General features: G+C 44.3%; 2 protein-coding genes across 2 annotated transcripts; one reads left to right on the forward strand and one right to left on the reverse strand.

Annotated features, from left to right (window-relative positions):
• Positions 1–3: 3 nt before the first annotated feature.
• LOC310943493 (phospholipase A2-like) lies at positions 4–2,620 on the forward strand (the record flags this gene model as incomplete). The annotated part of the gene is made up of 3 exons (XM_083909085.1): positions 4–125; positions 1,216–1,346; positions 2,499–2,620. Exons 1-3 carry the CDS (start codon positions 19–21, stop codon positions 2,618–2,620), a joined length of 360 nt encoding a protein of 119 aa, XP_083765211.1. The 5' UTR covers positions 4–18.
• Positions 2,621–3,972: 1,352 nt separating this feature from the next.
• LOC310937713 (multidrug resistance-associated protein 1-like) lies at positions 3,973–16,280 on the reverse strand (the record flags this gene model as incomplete). Its single annotated transcript, XM_083902047.1, has 30 exons — positions 3,973–4,081; positions 4,429–4,623; positions 5,649–5,815; positions 6,012–6,170; positions 6,270–6,416; positions 6,552–6,653; positions 6,742–6,868; positions 7,748–7,947; positions 8,023–8,333; positions 8,441–8,648; positions 8,840–8,948; positions 9,018–9,084; positions 9,182–9,371; positions 9,794–9,961; positions 10,055–10,231; positions 10,372–10,568; positions 11,061–11,148; positions 11,228–11,374; positions 11,459–11,662; positions 11,735–11,827; positions 11,912–12,073; positions 12,726–12,903; positions 13,075–13,305; positions 13,417–13,545; positions 13,740–13,801; positions 13,896–14,015; positions 14,522–14,659; positions 14,757–14,882; positions 14,979–15,158; positions 16,239–16,280. 30 exons carry the CDS (start codon positions 16,278–16,280, stop codon positions 3,973–3,975), a joined length of 4,533 nt encoding a protein of 1,510 aa, XP_083758173.1.
• Between the last annotated feature and the right edge of the window lie 536 nt (positions 16,281–16,816).

Genomic DNA, 16,816 nt, shown 5'->3' on the forward strand with positions numbered 1-16,816 from the left:
CTCCACCAGTTCCGATCCATGATCCTGTGCTTGATGCCGGACAGCTGGCCTATTTTGGACTACGCCGACTACGGCTGCTACTGTGGAAGAGGAGGCTGTGGAACACCTGTGGATGATCTGGACAGGTTCTGATTTCACTTACTATGTTCATGTGCTAATGCTACATCCACAGGAAATGGTGCAATTTGACAAAAACAAAGAAACAAAAACAAAAAATGTCATCCATAATTTGACAATTTTTTTGAAAAAAAACAAAGAAACAAAAACAAAAAATGTCATCCAAAATTTGCCAATTTTTTTGAAAAAAACATTGTGGTCCAAAATTTGACAAAAACGTCATACTATACTATGTCGTCCAAGATTTAACCTTTTTTTTTTTTTTTTTAATTTGGTCCAAAATTTGACAAATACGTCATACTATATCCTATGTCGTCCAAAATAAACCAAAAACGTCATAATTCACTATGTTGTCCAAAATTTGACCTTTTTTTTTTTTTTTTTTTTTTTTAAGATTTTGGTCCAAAATTTGACAAAAACGTCATACTATACTATGTCGTCCAAATTTTCAGAAAAAAAACAAAAAACTTTTGGTCCAAAATTTGACAAAAATGTCATAATATATACTATGTCACCCAAAATTTGACAATTTTTTTGAAAAAAACATTTTGGTCCACAATTTGACAAAAACGTCATACTATATACTGTCGTCCAAAGGCTGCAGTACCACTGATAGCCAAAGAGGGAGACAGAGAGCAGGACTGTCGCTGAAACCACCTCTGTTTTTGAACGGTGACCACAATCATCAGTAAAAAAAAGAAAAGATTGTTGCTTATTTACATGTTTATTAAACAAGTGGTTTGCTATGGGAGCGTTCACGTTCAAATTCTGTGCCAACACTGCAAAACGGCATTGTTTGACGGTCCCCACTAAAGCATATAAACAAGGTTGTGTGTGTACGACATGTAAAATTGCAAATAAAATGGTGAAAATGTCAGTTCTCTGTGCGTTTGTTAAATAAATAAATAAATGGTTTGATACCAGAGTGTTTACATTAATATTCTATACAAACACTGACATAAAGCAATGTTTGTGGACTGAGTAGTATAAGTGTATAAACCAGGACCTCAAAGTAGCGCGGTCGCTAACCGTAGGCGACATAAATAATGCCCCGTTCAGTCCGTGTGGAAAAAAAAGTGTGTCTTGTCAAACTTGCAGGTGCTGCCAAGTGCACGACAACTGTTACGGAGAAGCCGAGGAACTCGCCGAATGCAAGTTCTACCAATATCCTTACATCACGTACTACAACTACCTGTGTGACAAAGAAAACAACACCATCACCTGCAGCGGTGAGTCTCCCACGACAACAACACGCACACAAGAGCTTCCCATTCATCTCTTGTAAAAAAAAAAACGTCATATTATACTGTCGTCCAAAATTTGACAATTTTTTTTGAAAAAAATATTTTGGTCCAAAATTTGATAAAACATCATACTATACTATGTCGTCCAAAATTTCCAAAAAAAAAATCGAAAAAAAAGTTTTGGTCCAAAATTTGACAAAAACATCATACTATACTATGTTGTCCAAAATTTGACCTTTTTTTTTTAAACGAAAAATTGGTCCAAAATTTGACAAAAACGTCATACTATACTATGTCGTCCAAAATTTGACAATTTCTTTTGAAAAAAATATTTTGGTCCAGAATTTGACAAAAACGACATACTATACTGTCGTCCAAAATTTGACAATTTTTTTTGAAAAAAATATTTTGGTCCAAAATTTGATAAAACATCATACTATACCATGTCGTCCAAAATTTGACAATTTTTTTTGAAAAAAAAATGTTGGTCCAAAATGTGATAAAACACCATACTATACTATGTCGTCCAAAATTTAAAAAAAAAAATTCTGAAAAAATATTTTGGTCCAGAATTTGACAAAAACGACATACTATACTATGTCATCCAAAATTTGATAATTTTTTTTGAAAAAAATAATTTGGTCCAAAATTTGATAAAACATCATACTATACTATGTCGTCCAAAATTTCAAAAAAAATATTCGAAATAAAAGTTTTGGTCCAAAATTTGACAAAGACATCATACTATACTATGTTGTCCAAAATTTGAAAAAAAAATTTGAAACAAAAAATTGGTCCAAAATTTGACAAAAACGTCATACTATACTATGTCGTCCAAAATTTGACAATTTAAAAAAAATAAAAATTTTGGTTCAGAATTTGACAAAAACGACATACGTCGTCCAAAATGAAAAAAAAAAAATGGAAAAAAAATGTTGCAAACGTAAATGTAACGTAATGTAAAAAGGGAAATAGTGAGCTCTCAAAATAAACACCAACAACAACACATCCCGATAAGATCAAGACCGACTCTGCAGAGAACATTGGGTTCCAATGCCAGTTGAAAAATATAACAAATATTTACGCTCTCGCCTGATTGCTAACCACGTGGTTTTCTCTCCATTTCCGTTTCCTCAGGCAACAAAGATAGATGTGCAATGTTCAGCTGCGAGTGCGACAGGAAGGCTGCCGAGTGCTTCTCCAGATCGGCCTACAACCACGAGCACAAGCACCTGCCCCTGGAGCAGTGCAGCTGTTAAACCCGTCAGCCACCGTGTGTCCGCACACTCGATGCTCGATAAAGTGTCACGATCTCTGAAGGGGATGATGGGATATTTTCTCTTCTCTGTCGTTCAAATCAAACTACAACTTTACAGCTGTAATCTTCTCTCACTTTCTTCCAGAGCCATGGTGTGAGCAACATGGGACCTTTTTGTTATCCGCAGGTGTTTTAACCAAAATGTGGACATTCCAATAAAGAGCAGATAAAATGTTGGTTTTTTGTATCGTTTGTATCTTTGAATGGGAGGAATTTATAATGTTTTAGCAGCTTAGGAGTCTGGGTTTTTCGCTAACAGGCGTTAAAGAGAGCAGTCTTGCAAGACTGGATGCTGACCCGGAGCCTTGAAAATCATCTCAATCGACTCGTGAAGTCTGTGGTCTTGAGAAACATATCACTTAAATTTGGTCCAAAATTTGACAAAAACGTCACACCATACTATGTTGCCCAAAATCTTGAGAAAATCGTCATTCTATACCATGTCATCCAAAATTGGACAATTAAAAAAAAAATTGTCCAAAATTTGACAGAAATGTCATACTATACTGTTGTACAAAATTTGAAAAAAAAATTAAAAAAAAAATTGTCCAAAATTTTACAAAAACGTCATACTATACCATGTCGTCCAAAATTTGACAATGTAAAAAAAAAAAAAAATTTGATCCAAAATTTGACAGTATAGCATAGCGTTTTTGTAAAATTTTGGACCAAGAAGTTTTTTTTTTTTTTTTTTTTTTTAATTGTCAAATTTTGGACGACATAGTATAGTATGACATTTCTGTCAGATTTTGGACCAACATTTTTTTTTTGTTGTTTTTTTTAATAGAAGACATAGAAACCTCATACTATACTATGTCGTCCAAATTTTGACAATTTAAAAAAAAACAAAAAAACATTTTGGTGCCGCTCTTTTCGTTTAATAAACAGACCACTGCAGTTCCACTGTCATGCTTAAAGGAGCTAATGCAGCTAACGGAGCTAACTGGTAAACGGTGCATGGACTCCGGTGTCGCGGCACGTAACCATGATGTCATTTGCGTCTTTTTCCGGTCAGTCGTCATGGAAACGTGTCATGCGTTAACGTGCGTTAACCTTTTGCACCAATAGATATATATAGAAAATGGTAGACAAAGAAAGAATGAATGAATCTTGAAGACACAAGCCGATTGCAGTTCCCTGTCTGGATTTTACTTGTTCTCACACAGATGCACACATAATTATAACAAGTTCAAGATGGTACAGTCCCCGAGCAACCGTGCGATGTGAACGTCTCTTCAGGATGATGCATTTCTTTTTAAAAAAAACGACAACAACAAAAAACAAAAGCCGATCTCAGACGAGTCCGGCCTCGAGACACATTTGGTAGAAGTGACCCTGAAGAGTGATGAGCGCAGGGGGGGAGTCCATCTCTGCGATGGTGCCTCTGTCCATCACAATGACCCTGATGAGACGAGAGAGACGAGTCAACAAGAGGTTCAAGAAGCAGACAAATTCAAATCTGAGACGCACAACAAAAGTCGGAAAGATGCCCTAGACATTTCGTCTGTAAACACTGGTCGCTTCAGGACACTGAGCGCATGAACAAATATACTAAAGGACAGTTTCATTTACAGCAGCGTCATAAACGCAGTAAAACACAGCAATAAAACCCCGTGACCATCCTACGGCATCTTTGTACAGACCTACTAACTTTAATCAAGCTCCATGTTTGCGACTACTGTCCGTTTTATGAGCTCGTAAATTATTTGTTTATTTATTTTACTCGTGGTTCTGTCACGGCGTCGCTACCTTGTGTAGTCCATGATGGTGTTCAGGCGGTGAGCGATGGTGAGGACCGTGCAGTCGTCAAACTGGTTGCGGATGGTGGACTGGATCAGCTGGTCGGTCTTCAGGTCCACAGCCGCCGTGGCCTCATCCAGGACCAGGATCCTGGTCTTCCTCAGCAGAGCCCGAGCCAAGCACAGCAGCTGCCGCTGACCGAGGCTGTGAAGAGAGAAACCGTGACCTCGTGACCTTTCTCTAAAGCTGAGCCAATCACACCAGAGTCCACTCACATGTTGCCCTCATTGTTTTCCCCTTAAAAGGAGACATCACTTCCATAGCTAACATTTTAAACCTGAAGCTAGCAACTGATGCTTGGTGTCCTGTTGTAGTCGGAATTTCATAAAAAATGACGCCCCCTTCATGTCGGAGCAACTTCAACCAACGACGACATGGGATTCCAAGATGGCTGCCACTCACAAACACTGCTACTTTCATAGTTAAAGGTGCCATATGTAAGAATGTGGCCAAAAACAGTTACTACACTCAAATTCAAAATACCGAGGTCTTTTAGGTTTTCGTTTTCTGATGTAACTGGCAACCCGTGGTTGCTCGGCAACTGAGACTCTACGGACTGCAATGATTGGTAGACGGCAGTAGGTGGTGCCACATGCCAAAACATGAATTCAAAACATAAACATGATTTGCAGTCTGCAAAACACTTTTTTAACGCAAATATTTTGTCTGTACTTTTGTTGTTGGCGAGTTCAGTTTGTTATATGAACATTATTTCTGAGTCTCTGTGACATATTAGGAGGATTTTATGGCCAGTTGATTTAGATTTATTACATAATGCACCTTTAATTGCAGGTCTGTCATATTCGTCTCACATGTAGTCAGTTGTTGAACAAAAGTAGTGTTTGTTTTTTAACCGTCGACGTGTTGCTATGCTACGCTGAAGTTGCTAACATTGGCTAACCCAAGATAGGTTTCCGTTCAGGGTTTTTTCCCCCGATTTCTTGTAGTGAATGGTTGTTTGACAATGAGTGAGTGAAAGGTAAGGTCGTGCAGCTGTGTCTCCCTCTGGTGGCTATCCAGTAAGGCCACTTTTTTTTCTTTTTTTTTTTTTTTAAGTACAGTCTGTGGTTTTACCTGCAGGTTCCGCCCACATTCTGTATCTGAACACACGTTCGTTGTACATGTAAACTGTGGTTTGTAAACACCTGGTCGCAGGTAGATCCGCCTACCTGAGGTTCTCTCCTCCTTCACAACACTGATAGTTCAGCCTCTGCGGCAGCTCTGACACGAAGCCGCTGAGGTGAGCGAGTTCCAGCGCCGTCCACAGCTCCTCGTCCGAGCAGGTGTCGAAGGGGTCCAGGTTCATCCTCAGGGAACCGGAGAACACCACCGGGTCCTGGAAACATAGAGGTCGAAGAGGTCACATTATAGCCGGGGTCAGTAGTTTCATCGTAAATCGTAAGAAATCTTTCGTTCACTCTTGCATTTCCTAACTTGTGCTTGCCTTTGTTATACTGCCGATAATACCAATTATAGGAAACTGCATTAAAGTAGTACAGAAAGTGAACTGGTGTAATCTTGGGAGTTCAGACCTGGGGGATGATGGTGATTCTGGATCTGAGGTCATGGAGGCCGATATCGGCAATGTTGACGCCGTCAATAAAGATCCGTCCGTTTGCCGCTTCCAGGATCCGGAAGATTCCCAACGCGAGGGACGACTTCCCAGCTCCCGTTCTCCCAACAAGGCCCACCTGACAAATAACGGTCACTTCCTCGATGAATACTCAAAAGAATACTCAAAAGAATACAAGTATGTGTCACGCATGGGACTCATGGAAGTCTTTGCTGACCTTCTCTCTGCTCTGGATGTTGATAGAAATGTCCTTCAAGGCCCAGTCCAGTCCTTTACGGTACTGCAGCCCATAATCCTCAAACTGGATGGTACCCGTGGTCGGCCAGGACTCTGGCAGAAAACTGCCCTGGACGGTCCACGCCGCCTGGGGAGAGAGAGAGAGAGAGAGAGAGAGATGAGGACATGAGGGTAGACGATGAAGATGAAACACAGAATACACTCTAGTATCAAGTTTAAATCGTTTTAAAATAAAGTGGCAGAACGTCGTAAAGGTCCAAACCTCTTTCGGCGTGTTGTCGTACTCTTTCACGCGCTCAACGGAAACGATGTTGCTCTCCACGTCAGTCCAGGATCGAACGATCCAGCTCAGGATTCCAGTGACCTGTCCAACACCAGACTCAGCATCACTTATCTGAAGCTTTGGGATTTTACGTTGTACTAAAAGGCAGAAAAAAAACGGTGTTCTAAACCTGGAGAGATTGCGAGACCGCCAAACCCACGATGCCGGGACTGAGCTCTGCACGGCCGAGCACAGAAAAGATGGCCGCTGCCAAAACCAGCAGATTCCCCAAAAACTCCAGATTCACCGCGAGCCACCTGAACCAGGAAGAACGCAGCAGAAATCATCACAATGCAAACATCCTAAAAAAATATCAACCATCTGTTGTATCTCAGGTCAAATACTAAAGCTGTAGTGCATAACTTTTGGTGAATTTTTGTTGTTATTTACTTCCATTTCGTCTTTGTGAACAGGGAGCATTTGGGTTTATCCTGTCAAACTGTAGAATGACCAAGTTTTTGAGATGTTCCTTTGTGTTTTCAGTCATACTCAAACTAGGGGCCAATTCCAATTCCTATCTTAACCCTCAAGCTCAACCCTTAATCTGAACTGGCCCTCAAAACCAAGTGTTGAGGGTTATTTTGTCACTTAGAAATGGGACACCCCTTAACTGCAGATACGTCTTCAGACTGTGGGGGGCAGAATAACGCAAATTGATGTTACGCAACAATGGCGTAAGTAATCCATAATATGGGCCTAAACTAAGATAATACAATGGTTTTCATAATTTTTATATCTCTATTAACAAAGAAAATACTTAATTTGAAGCGTACTCGTTTCGCTGCTTTCGGCGCCATCTTTGTTCTGTCAAAACACGCAATGCATTCTGGGTAGCCCTTGCTCCCAAGGGTGGTCTTGGAAAATCTCAATATTGAGGGCGATACAGCCCTTAAACTTCGCCCTCAAGTTAATGTTTCTGAGAATCGGGACAGCACTTGCACTAGAGGGTGCACGCATTTTTGAGATTGAGGGTTAAGCAAGGAATTGGAATTCACCCTTGTTCTGCAGTTTTCTCGCATAATCGACTTTGTGTGAACTAATTTGACAGTAGTTTTAATGTCATTTGTTTGTATTTAAAAGCTACGCAAGCTACAGTTTTGAATCGCTATATATTTCTTGGGAGTTTTAATGAAAACCTTGTGGCGACGAATCGTGGAAAGTACGCTTCCTGGTTGTTGTCGATGCGAAGGTGGGACTCCAGGACGAAGCGCTGCTGCTCGCCAAAGGCCCGGATGACAACGGCGCCTTGCACCGTCTCGCTGAAGTGGCTGTAAATGGGCGAGCGGCTCACCGCCTCCAGACGCCGCAGCTGACACGAAGACGCCACGTAGAAACTCTGGAGACCAACACAAAGTAAGTATAAAGACAAGTATAAAGCCCAGAGGTGACGACGGTTCAGAGAGACCTTTACCTGGATGAAGACGTACACGCAGGCGAGGGGGAGGAGCACCAGTCCTGTGAGGGGCGTGGCCAACAACACAATGATGCAGACCTCCAGCAGCTTGAACAGGTAGCCCAGCATCATCTTCAGCCCGTCGGGGATCATGCAGTCGATGGCGTCGATCTCTTTGGAGAAGCGGTTGAGCAGGTTCCCGCTGGGTGTGGCCTCGAAGAAGGACATGGGCGAGTGAAGGACGCTGTGGAGGAGATCGGCGTGAAGGTGGCGCGACGCCACGATGGCGCCCAGCGCGATGGCGAGCGTCGTGCCGAACATGGCCATCGCTGAAACACAAAGGAAGGGCAACTTAGACCGACGTGTTCCCAATGACGGTTTTCTGACAGAAGCCGCGGAGCTCGGCACAGACGACGTGTGCGTAGCAACATCTGACCCTGAGTGAACCCGAGCGTCGCGAACACGCTCAGCTTCAGCCCGTGGTCGCTCTGCGTGCCGGTGACGGGCGATTCGTCCGCCCACAGGCTCAGCCAGTAGTTGTAGGCCAACGACGCGGCCTGCTGAAAGGCACAGAGGAAGATGATGGTCATGATGAAGGTCAAGCCGATGGTCTTGAAGTACTCTCTGTACATCTGCAGCTTCACCTGGTGACAGACGGAGGGCAGTGTTGACACAAAGTTATTTTATTCAGCCAATTTGGATTTAGTTTCGGAAAAAAAAGGGTGAGCAGACCAGGCCAGGGTCGGAGGTCAGACTCAGCATGGGTCAAAGGTCAGGGGTTATCGCTAACATGCTCGTAAGAGATACAGAAGTTTACGAAAAACAGGACACACACCCTCCCCGTGTGAGCTTTGTCAGCTTCCGTCAGTTTACCAACGTCGTCCACGTCCAGATCCCGATCGACGTCGTTCATCTGCTGGACGCTGGCACTGCTCATGTCACAGCTGCAACACACACACACAACTATTATGATGATGAAAATGTGAACATTTAAATGCCAGTGTTGCATTTACCTGATCAGCTGCTCCTGAGAGAGATCGAAATCCGTGAAACTGAGACGAGACACGCCCTTTCTGCTGCCTGCACGCACAAACACACACACACATATACACACTTAAGCCCCTCCTCCATACAGAAAGGAAGTGATGCGTTCACATATGCGTGGGCGGGGCCTTACTCTTGTCTGTGAGGGCGGGGTTTTCTCGGCGCCCGCTTCCCCTGAAGCTCTGGATCAGTTTGGCGAAGGCTCCTTTCCTGTCCATCAGCTCGGCGTAGGAGCCGATCTCGGAGACGCGGCCGTCCTCCATCAAGACGACCATGTCTGCTCTGGGCAGGAAACTGAGGCCGTGAGTCACCAGCACCCGCGTCTGAAAACGACAAACGACTTAGTACGACTTCGTATTGCAATGGTAAATTCATTTTCTCTAGCTCTGAGCAGCCCAGTACAGAATACCAGGCCCTTTGTGTATAGTGTATTTTATATTGTGTCTAGCCTGAACTGACACCTTCCTACAGCATCCGCAGGGAGTCAGCTCCCCAATACCTATAGTAGACAATGAGGTGCGAAAACACCGCCTACAATGGCAGACTCTTTGTCTATTGGAGGAATGCAAAAGGGGGAGTTGCACAGGTATAAATGTGGAGGGCTCTCTTTGCTCGGGGTCTTCCTCCAGTTAGGATCACTCCTAGCTGGAGATTGACCTTTTCCTTGCAACGAAAACAAAAAACTTGTCGGCCGCCACAAGAGTGGCACTAGCACTTGCGAATACTGGTGCACGGTCATTCTGACCTTGTCTTTGAGGAGTCCTCTGGGTCCGATGATTCGATCGAAAATGTGTTGTCCCACATGTGCGTCGACAGCCGACAGCGGGTCGTCCAACAAGTACACGTCGGACTTCCTGTAGACGGCCCGGGCCAGACTGACCCTCTGCTTCTGACCTCCAGACAGGTTCAAGCCCTGCAGTCAGCAAACACACCCGTCGATAATGTTCAAAGATAGACCCAAACTCCTCATGACCCCCTGGTGGTGTGATGGAGGCAGTGACAGTACCTTCTCACCGATCTCTGTGGCGTCCCCGGCAGGCAGCAGGTCCAGGTCCGGCAGGAGCGCACAGGCCTCCAGAACACGATGGTACCAGCTCTCCTTCCTCTCGCCACCAAACACGATGTTGTCCTTCACAGAGGCGTTCTGGACCCAGGCCTGCTGGGGGGCGTAGCCCACAGAACCCTGACCCCGCCCACCAACCCCAATCACGTGTGAAACAATGCTGCTTATCACATAGATTTTGACATTTTAAACAATCGATTAATCGTTTTTGTTTGAAGCGTTTCCGCCGCTAGGGGGTTGCCCTCTCAAACTGTCGTCACCTTGATGGAGACGAAGCCACACCTCCTCTCCATCTCTCCCAACATGGCCGACAGCAGGGACGACTTCCCCGAGCCGACGTGCCCAACCACGGCGACCAGCGAGCCCGTCTTCACCTTCACGTTGATGCTCTGCAGACACGGAGAATCGTCATGCGACCAGGAGAAGACCCCGCCCTCGATCACGATGGCGTTTCCTCCTGAGGAAAGAATGTCACGGTGACGCAAAAGTGTGTGAAATTTGATGTAGTATGCATGCCAGGTGGCTAGGTGCCACTGTGAAGCACTGCCATACAACAACAGCAGGAGCACTGAAACGTCCTACTTCCATCTAGTAGCGCAAAGTAGCAGCTAAGGCAACTTGAATGTCAGGACTGATGGATATAATCCGATATGTTTGTTGTCGTTTGGCTGTACTGCGCATGGATCTGACGTCAACGCGTACGGGAGGATATGCCAGCGCTAGCAGCTCGGAGCACAATTTTGCGTTTTCAACGTTTTAGACGGGAACATGATGATGATGGAACGTTTTTTTGATTTCCACTCTGAAGGGTGGGTTCATTTTTTGGCGTTTTTAAGCCCTAAAAACGCTGCCGCCGTCTAAACAAATGGCACATCTGATAAAATATTTTGTCGGTTTCACCCGGGAGCGTTCAGCTTCGCGTGGACATACCGGGGAGACGCCGTCATACCTGTGCTGTGAGGAAGTTTCTCCACGTTGTCGAGCCGCAGTTCATCTTGACACAGGAAGTTTGTCAGACGTCTGAGGGAGATGATGGCCTGATTTACAAAGAAACATTCACGTCAGTCACAAGTCGGGTGTGACTCTGTGGTCCTCGGTGTCGGGTCGATGACTCGCCTGCATCGTCGTGTTCATGGCGAAAGGAAGTTGACTCAGAGGGGTTTTCAGGATGTTGATGAGCGCGACGGACACGAAGATCTTCTGAGCATCCAGGACGTTTCGTTCGTCGAACAACACGTAGACGCCAAACACCGACAGGGCGATCTGAGGAGGACAGAGAGAGAGACGGCGACGAATTAGGAACAAACAAACAAACAGTGAGTTTGACCACAGGTGAGTCGGACTCACCAGGAAGGAGGAGGAGTTAAACGAAGCCAGAGAGACCGAGTAAAGGATCTGAGATTTCTTCAGAGCGCTGAGCTCTCCGTCTCTGAGGACGCCGACTCTGCGCAGGAACGCTTCCTCCCAGGCGTAAAACTTCAGGATCTTCACGCCGCCCAAGATCTCATTCATCAGTTTGATTCGACCGTCCATGAACTTCATCTGCACCTCCTGATGGAAGCAAAGGATGTTCAGCACACTTCAAAACCCATTCAAATCAAATAAAAACCAATGGTTCCCCACCTGCAGTTTGCCTCTCATCTTAGCCAGAACAGCGTTGAGGGGAAAGGTCAAGGCGACGGCAGTGATCCCAGCAAGAGCCGCTGGACCGAGGAGCTGTCGATCAAATATTCCTCAATGTTTTCGTTCGCCGTGTTTTTTTTGTTTTTTTACACCGCGTTTCTTTGTGTTTGCGTTTACCTGCCACAGGAAGTAGAAGCAGAGCGCGATCTCGATGGGAGCGATCCACACGCTGTTGCAGTAAACCACGAAGTCCATCAGCTTCTGAGTGTCGGCCGAAACCAGATTGACGATTTCTCCCAGCGTGAAGTGTCTGCGCGCGGCGCTGCTCATCAGGAGAGTCTGACGTTCAAACCACACGGACAACTTTATTGACAATGGTGTGGGCAACTTTGTATGTGATTGTTTGACTCTTTTTTCAATGTCAAACAATGTTCTCGTCAGGACCAGTAGTCCTCGTGGAGACAAAAACCTGGTCCTGATGAGGCAGAACCTCATTTCTTAAAGGGATAGTTCAGAATTTTGGACATAAGACCTATTTTCCAACTGTGATGCAGACGTCTGGAGACGTTTTCAAGAAATTTCATTCAGTTCTTCTAGTTGCCGAGTTCGCTGGTGCATAAATCGACATAAATCCTTCAAATTGCAAGGTTGGTTTTAATTCAAACATTCTATCAACACAGATCGATAGTCTGCCGTTACAATTGATTTGCCTCGGGTGCACTGTGGAGTCGGTATGAGTGTTTCTAATGCCATGCTAGCTGGTATCATTGACTTGCGCTAGCCATAGCATCAGCGAACTCGGCAACTAGAAGAACTGAATGAAATTTCTTGAAAACGTCTCCATCACACCGGCTGAGTTGGAAAATAGGTCTTATGTCCAAAATTCCGAACTATCCCGTTAAGGAACTGGTTATGTTTAGGACTACGATTTGAATTGTGGTCATGGTTAAAGTTTGTTTAGTCTGTTGTTGTTGTTGTTGGTGTTGGTCACCTTCCTGTAGATGAGTCCCATCAGCGCCGTCTTCAGTCTCATTCCCACGGTGAAACAGTGGAACATGTACTGATGATTAAGAACGGACTGAAGACACGACAAGAGGAAGAGCAGCACGGCGTACAGGAAACCCTTCCACACCGGCGCGTTCTCGTCCCGCATGAAGACCAGGAGAGCACTGAGGACGACACGCAGAACAAGAATTGTGCCATCTATTCAGCAATTTACTCATTATTCTGATTTCAACGACTCGGTCCTTTGAGCACGTTGTAACGTCATTAAATTGTGTCAAACGATCTATGACTTTTACCGGTGTCATCTCCTGCCCGACCTTTGACCTCGGACTCACCTGAGCACCTGTGGCACGGCGAACATGAAGGCGTCGTGGAGGAGGAGACACAGAGTCCCAAACAGGAAGTAGAGGCCAAAGCTCCACCCCAGAGCGTGCAGCAGGTAGAGGCTGAAGTCCCGCCCCTTGCAGTTCTTCTTCAACAGGTGAGTCTTCTCCGTCGGGCCCGAGAAACTGTCCGAGCGAGACCAGGACCAGGAGTGGGACGAATCAGAATCGGGGGACTCTTTTCTGCGGAACACGTCAACGCTGTCATTTATTACTGTGCATGTGGTCATCCCCACTGACTTCACAACATATCAATATACTGCATTTTAAAAGACGGAACGTGAAGAGTCGTACTGCAACTGTTTACACTTCTGAGTCCAGAAATTCTCCAAGTCCGCCATGATCCGGTCCGAAGAGTCCTGGTCCCGCAGAGACCAAAGGTCTGTGGCCTGCAGGGGGCTTTTGTAACCCTTAACCATCAAACTGAGAGGACGAGAAAACGTGACAGGCATTATATACTTCAAGTACAAACATTTATTTTGAAATCCTAAAACACATTTGACTTTTGAGTTAACATTTAAAAATAAAATAAACCTCTGTATAATTTCATATTGAAAAAAAAAACATCTGTCTCTATGGCAACAAAAGAGCTGTTGTTATGGATGCAAAGATCATACCTGCTGAACCAGAAGAAGAGGAACTTTGACAGGAAGGAGGCGTCTTCTTCGGGACATCTCTTCTGAGGAGACAAACAGTTTAAACAAGAGTTTATCCGTGTGTGTGTGTGTGTGTGTGTGTGTGTGTGTGTGTGTGTGTGTGTGTGTGTGTGTTACCTGGGCAGCGTTGTCAGACAGCGTTCTGCGGTCTGAGAAGCAGCAGAGGACGAGCGCGGCGAGTTGCAGAGCGAAACAGATGAAGAACGCCACAAATCGAACGGTGTCTGAAGAAAAACCCTGAAACACAACGCAAACCATATTTAAATAATAATAATAATGATTATTAATAATGTCAATAATTCCTTCCTTTTTATATCTTATGTTGTTATTCTTATTTGACTTTCAAAGGAAAAAAAATTGGGGTGAAATGACCCTTTAAAACTGTTAGTACTTGTACAAAGTGGTGTTTTTGTGGGATCGCCCTTTAAAACTTGAAGTATTTCGACAATGCAAACCCTGGGTTTGCCCTTAGGTGTGAAACTCACTGAGGACCCCTGGTGGTATGAGGCGGAAAGACATGTCAGGTAACAGAGACACTAACCAAGATTAGATTCACTGTGTCAGCAGCGACTGATAAACTATTAAACTACTTCATCTGATTCTCCAGACTCTCAGGATCAGTCCAGACCTTTAGCCTAGTCCATTCTAGTCTCATTCCTTGGGTCACAACACAATGATCCAGGACCAGGACTAAAGACCGAGGATCAAAACCGGATCTGAGAGGTGGAACTGCTCGCTGATACCTGATCAATAATCATCTCGATGTTGACCTTCAGAGGAACGATGGAGCAAAGAACCAGAAGTGTCCAGAAGAGGAAGAGGAGGACGGATGATCGAAGACCCTTCGTTCTTTCCACCTGAATTATAACAACAGCCAGAACCTGAGGACGAGGAAGAAGAAGAGGAGGAGGAGTTAAATCTGATCTAAAACCCTGGTATCCATGGTGACCAGCACCTGTTTGAAGAGTTGTGACGTACCAACGTGAGGCTCCGGACCATCGGACCCAGCAGCATCAGCAGGTGCTTGTGTATCTCATCATTTTCCTTCATCACAAAGTAAAACATCTCAAGAAGTCCAAAGGAGGCCAGACTGAGACCGAGGAGCTACAACAGAGACCCACAGAGACTCAATCATTTAGACCAAGATTAGAATAATCGGCATGTTAATCTCTGATTCCTGATCCCAGACCAGATTCTTACCATCTTGCTGCAGCAGAGCTTGGAGAGCGGGATGACGCCTCGGTGGGAGCGGAGCAGCAGGTACAGCAGGTAAAACGGAGAACAGGTCCACAGGTAAACACAGGGGATCCACACCAGGACAGTGTGCTGGAAACACTGGGTCAGGTCTGGTTTGGAGGTGTACCAGGTCAGGTTCCAGTCCTGGGAACAGAAACACAGAGTTCAGACCAATACGGACAAGCGACAAACGTGAATTCATTAACAAAGGCCAGTCAACAAAGATCCACAAACAAGTTTAAGATGAAGTCCAGAACAAAGTCTAAGAAGTTGCAAGTCCAAAAAGTTCAGGAAAGAGTCTGGAAGAAAAGTCTAAGATAAAGTCCAGAACAAAGTCCTAATAAAGTCCAGAACAAAGTCTTAGATAAAGTCCAGAACAAAGTCTAAGAAGTAGCAAGTCCAAAAAGTTCAGGAAACAGTCTGGAAGAAATGTCTAAGATAAAGTCCAGAATAAAGTCTTGAATAAAGTCTTAGATAAAGTCCAGAACAAAGTCTAAGATAAAGTCCAGAAGAAAGTCTTAGATAAAGTCCAGAATAAAGTCTTAGATAAAGTCCAGAACAAAGTATAAGATAAAGTCCAGAAGAAAGTCTTAGATAAAGTCCAGAACAAAGTCTAAGAAGAGTACGCCCAGAATAACGTTCAGGAAAGAGTCAGTTGGACAAAGTCCAAAACAAAGTCCAGAATTAGCAACACCTCTTCAACCATGACACGGAGCCCCACAGGATCCAGCTCACACACAAGACCGGGTTCACCGAGAGGAGATCAGCAGACAGTCTGTTATAACTGTGACACTTAAATCCCTTTATTTAATCCATGAAGTCCACAAAGTTCAGGTCCACACCAAGTTCCTCTCAGCCTCCACTCACACACACATGTAGACAGAGAACCAGAATGTTACAAGAACCCACAAAGACACACACACACACACTCACACATACAAACACACACACAGGTTCCTGGTTTCACATCAAATCAGCGGCACCTGTGCAGGTGTTTGAAAACCACCTGGTTACATTTAGTGACATCACAGGAAGAGGCTGATCCTTTTGAATCAGGGTCTAGATCAGGCTTCTGGATCAGACTCAGTCCTGGTCTTAAAGGTGACTGATGCAGCGGGACATTTTAATCAGTTTGTCATTAAATAAATCAACTTATTGATTAAATCGGATGATTCGTGTCTTGTTAAATGATAATATCACGCAAATCTTGAATATGAGACTCACCCAGAGAGGATCCAGTCCACTGACACTGCACAGCTCCTCCATCTCTTCTTTTTCTCCTTCTTTTTCTTCTTCTTCTTATTATTATTGTGTGGTCTGTTTCTGCTGCTGCTCAAAATTTTTGTCCGAAACTAAATGAAGACCCACGTCTGATTGACCCTCTGATGATCGGAGAAGGGGGGGGCGGGGCTAAAGAGTGTGTCACATGTTTAAACTTTAAACACACATGTTTATTAAATAGCTGTTTTAACTGTAGCACTCCAAATTCACTATAGGTGTGTGAGGAGCATGTGTGTGTGTGTGTGTGTGGGTGTGTGGGTGTGTGTGAGACAGAGCAGTATGTCCTTTGACACACATGTGACAAATAACAAAGTTCAGTCACTTTAATATTGTCAGACACTCAGTTCACACCTGTAACATCTGCCCTGAAGGGGGCGCTAACTGCGCAATAATTCAGTGGTTTAGTTCAGGGTTTTTGTTTTCTTCTTATTTCGTTGAAATGATATATGTAAATTATTTCTGTTTGTTAATGCAATAGATAATACTGTTAGTTTTTATGTAAAATAACTAAAAAAAAACAA

Source organism: Microchirus variegatus (assembly GCF_963457635.1).
Source record: "Microchirus variegatus genome assembly, chromosome: 1".
NCBI classification, from domain to species: Eukaryota; Metazoa; Chordata; class Actinopteri; order Pleuronectiformes; family Soleidae; genus Microchirus; species Microchirus variegatus.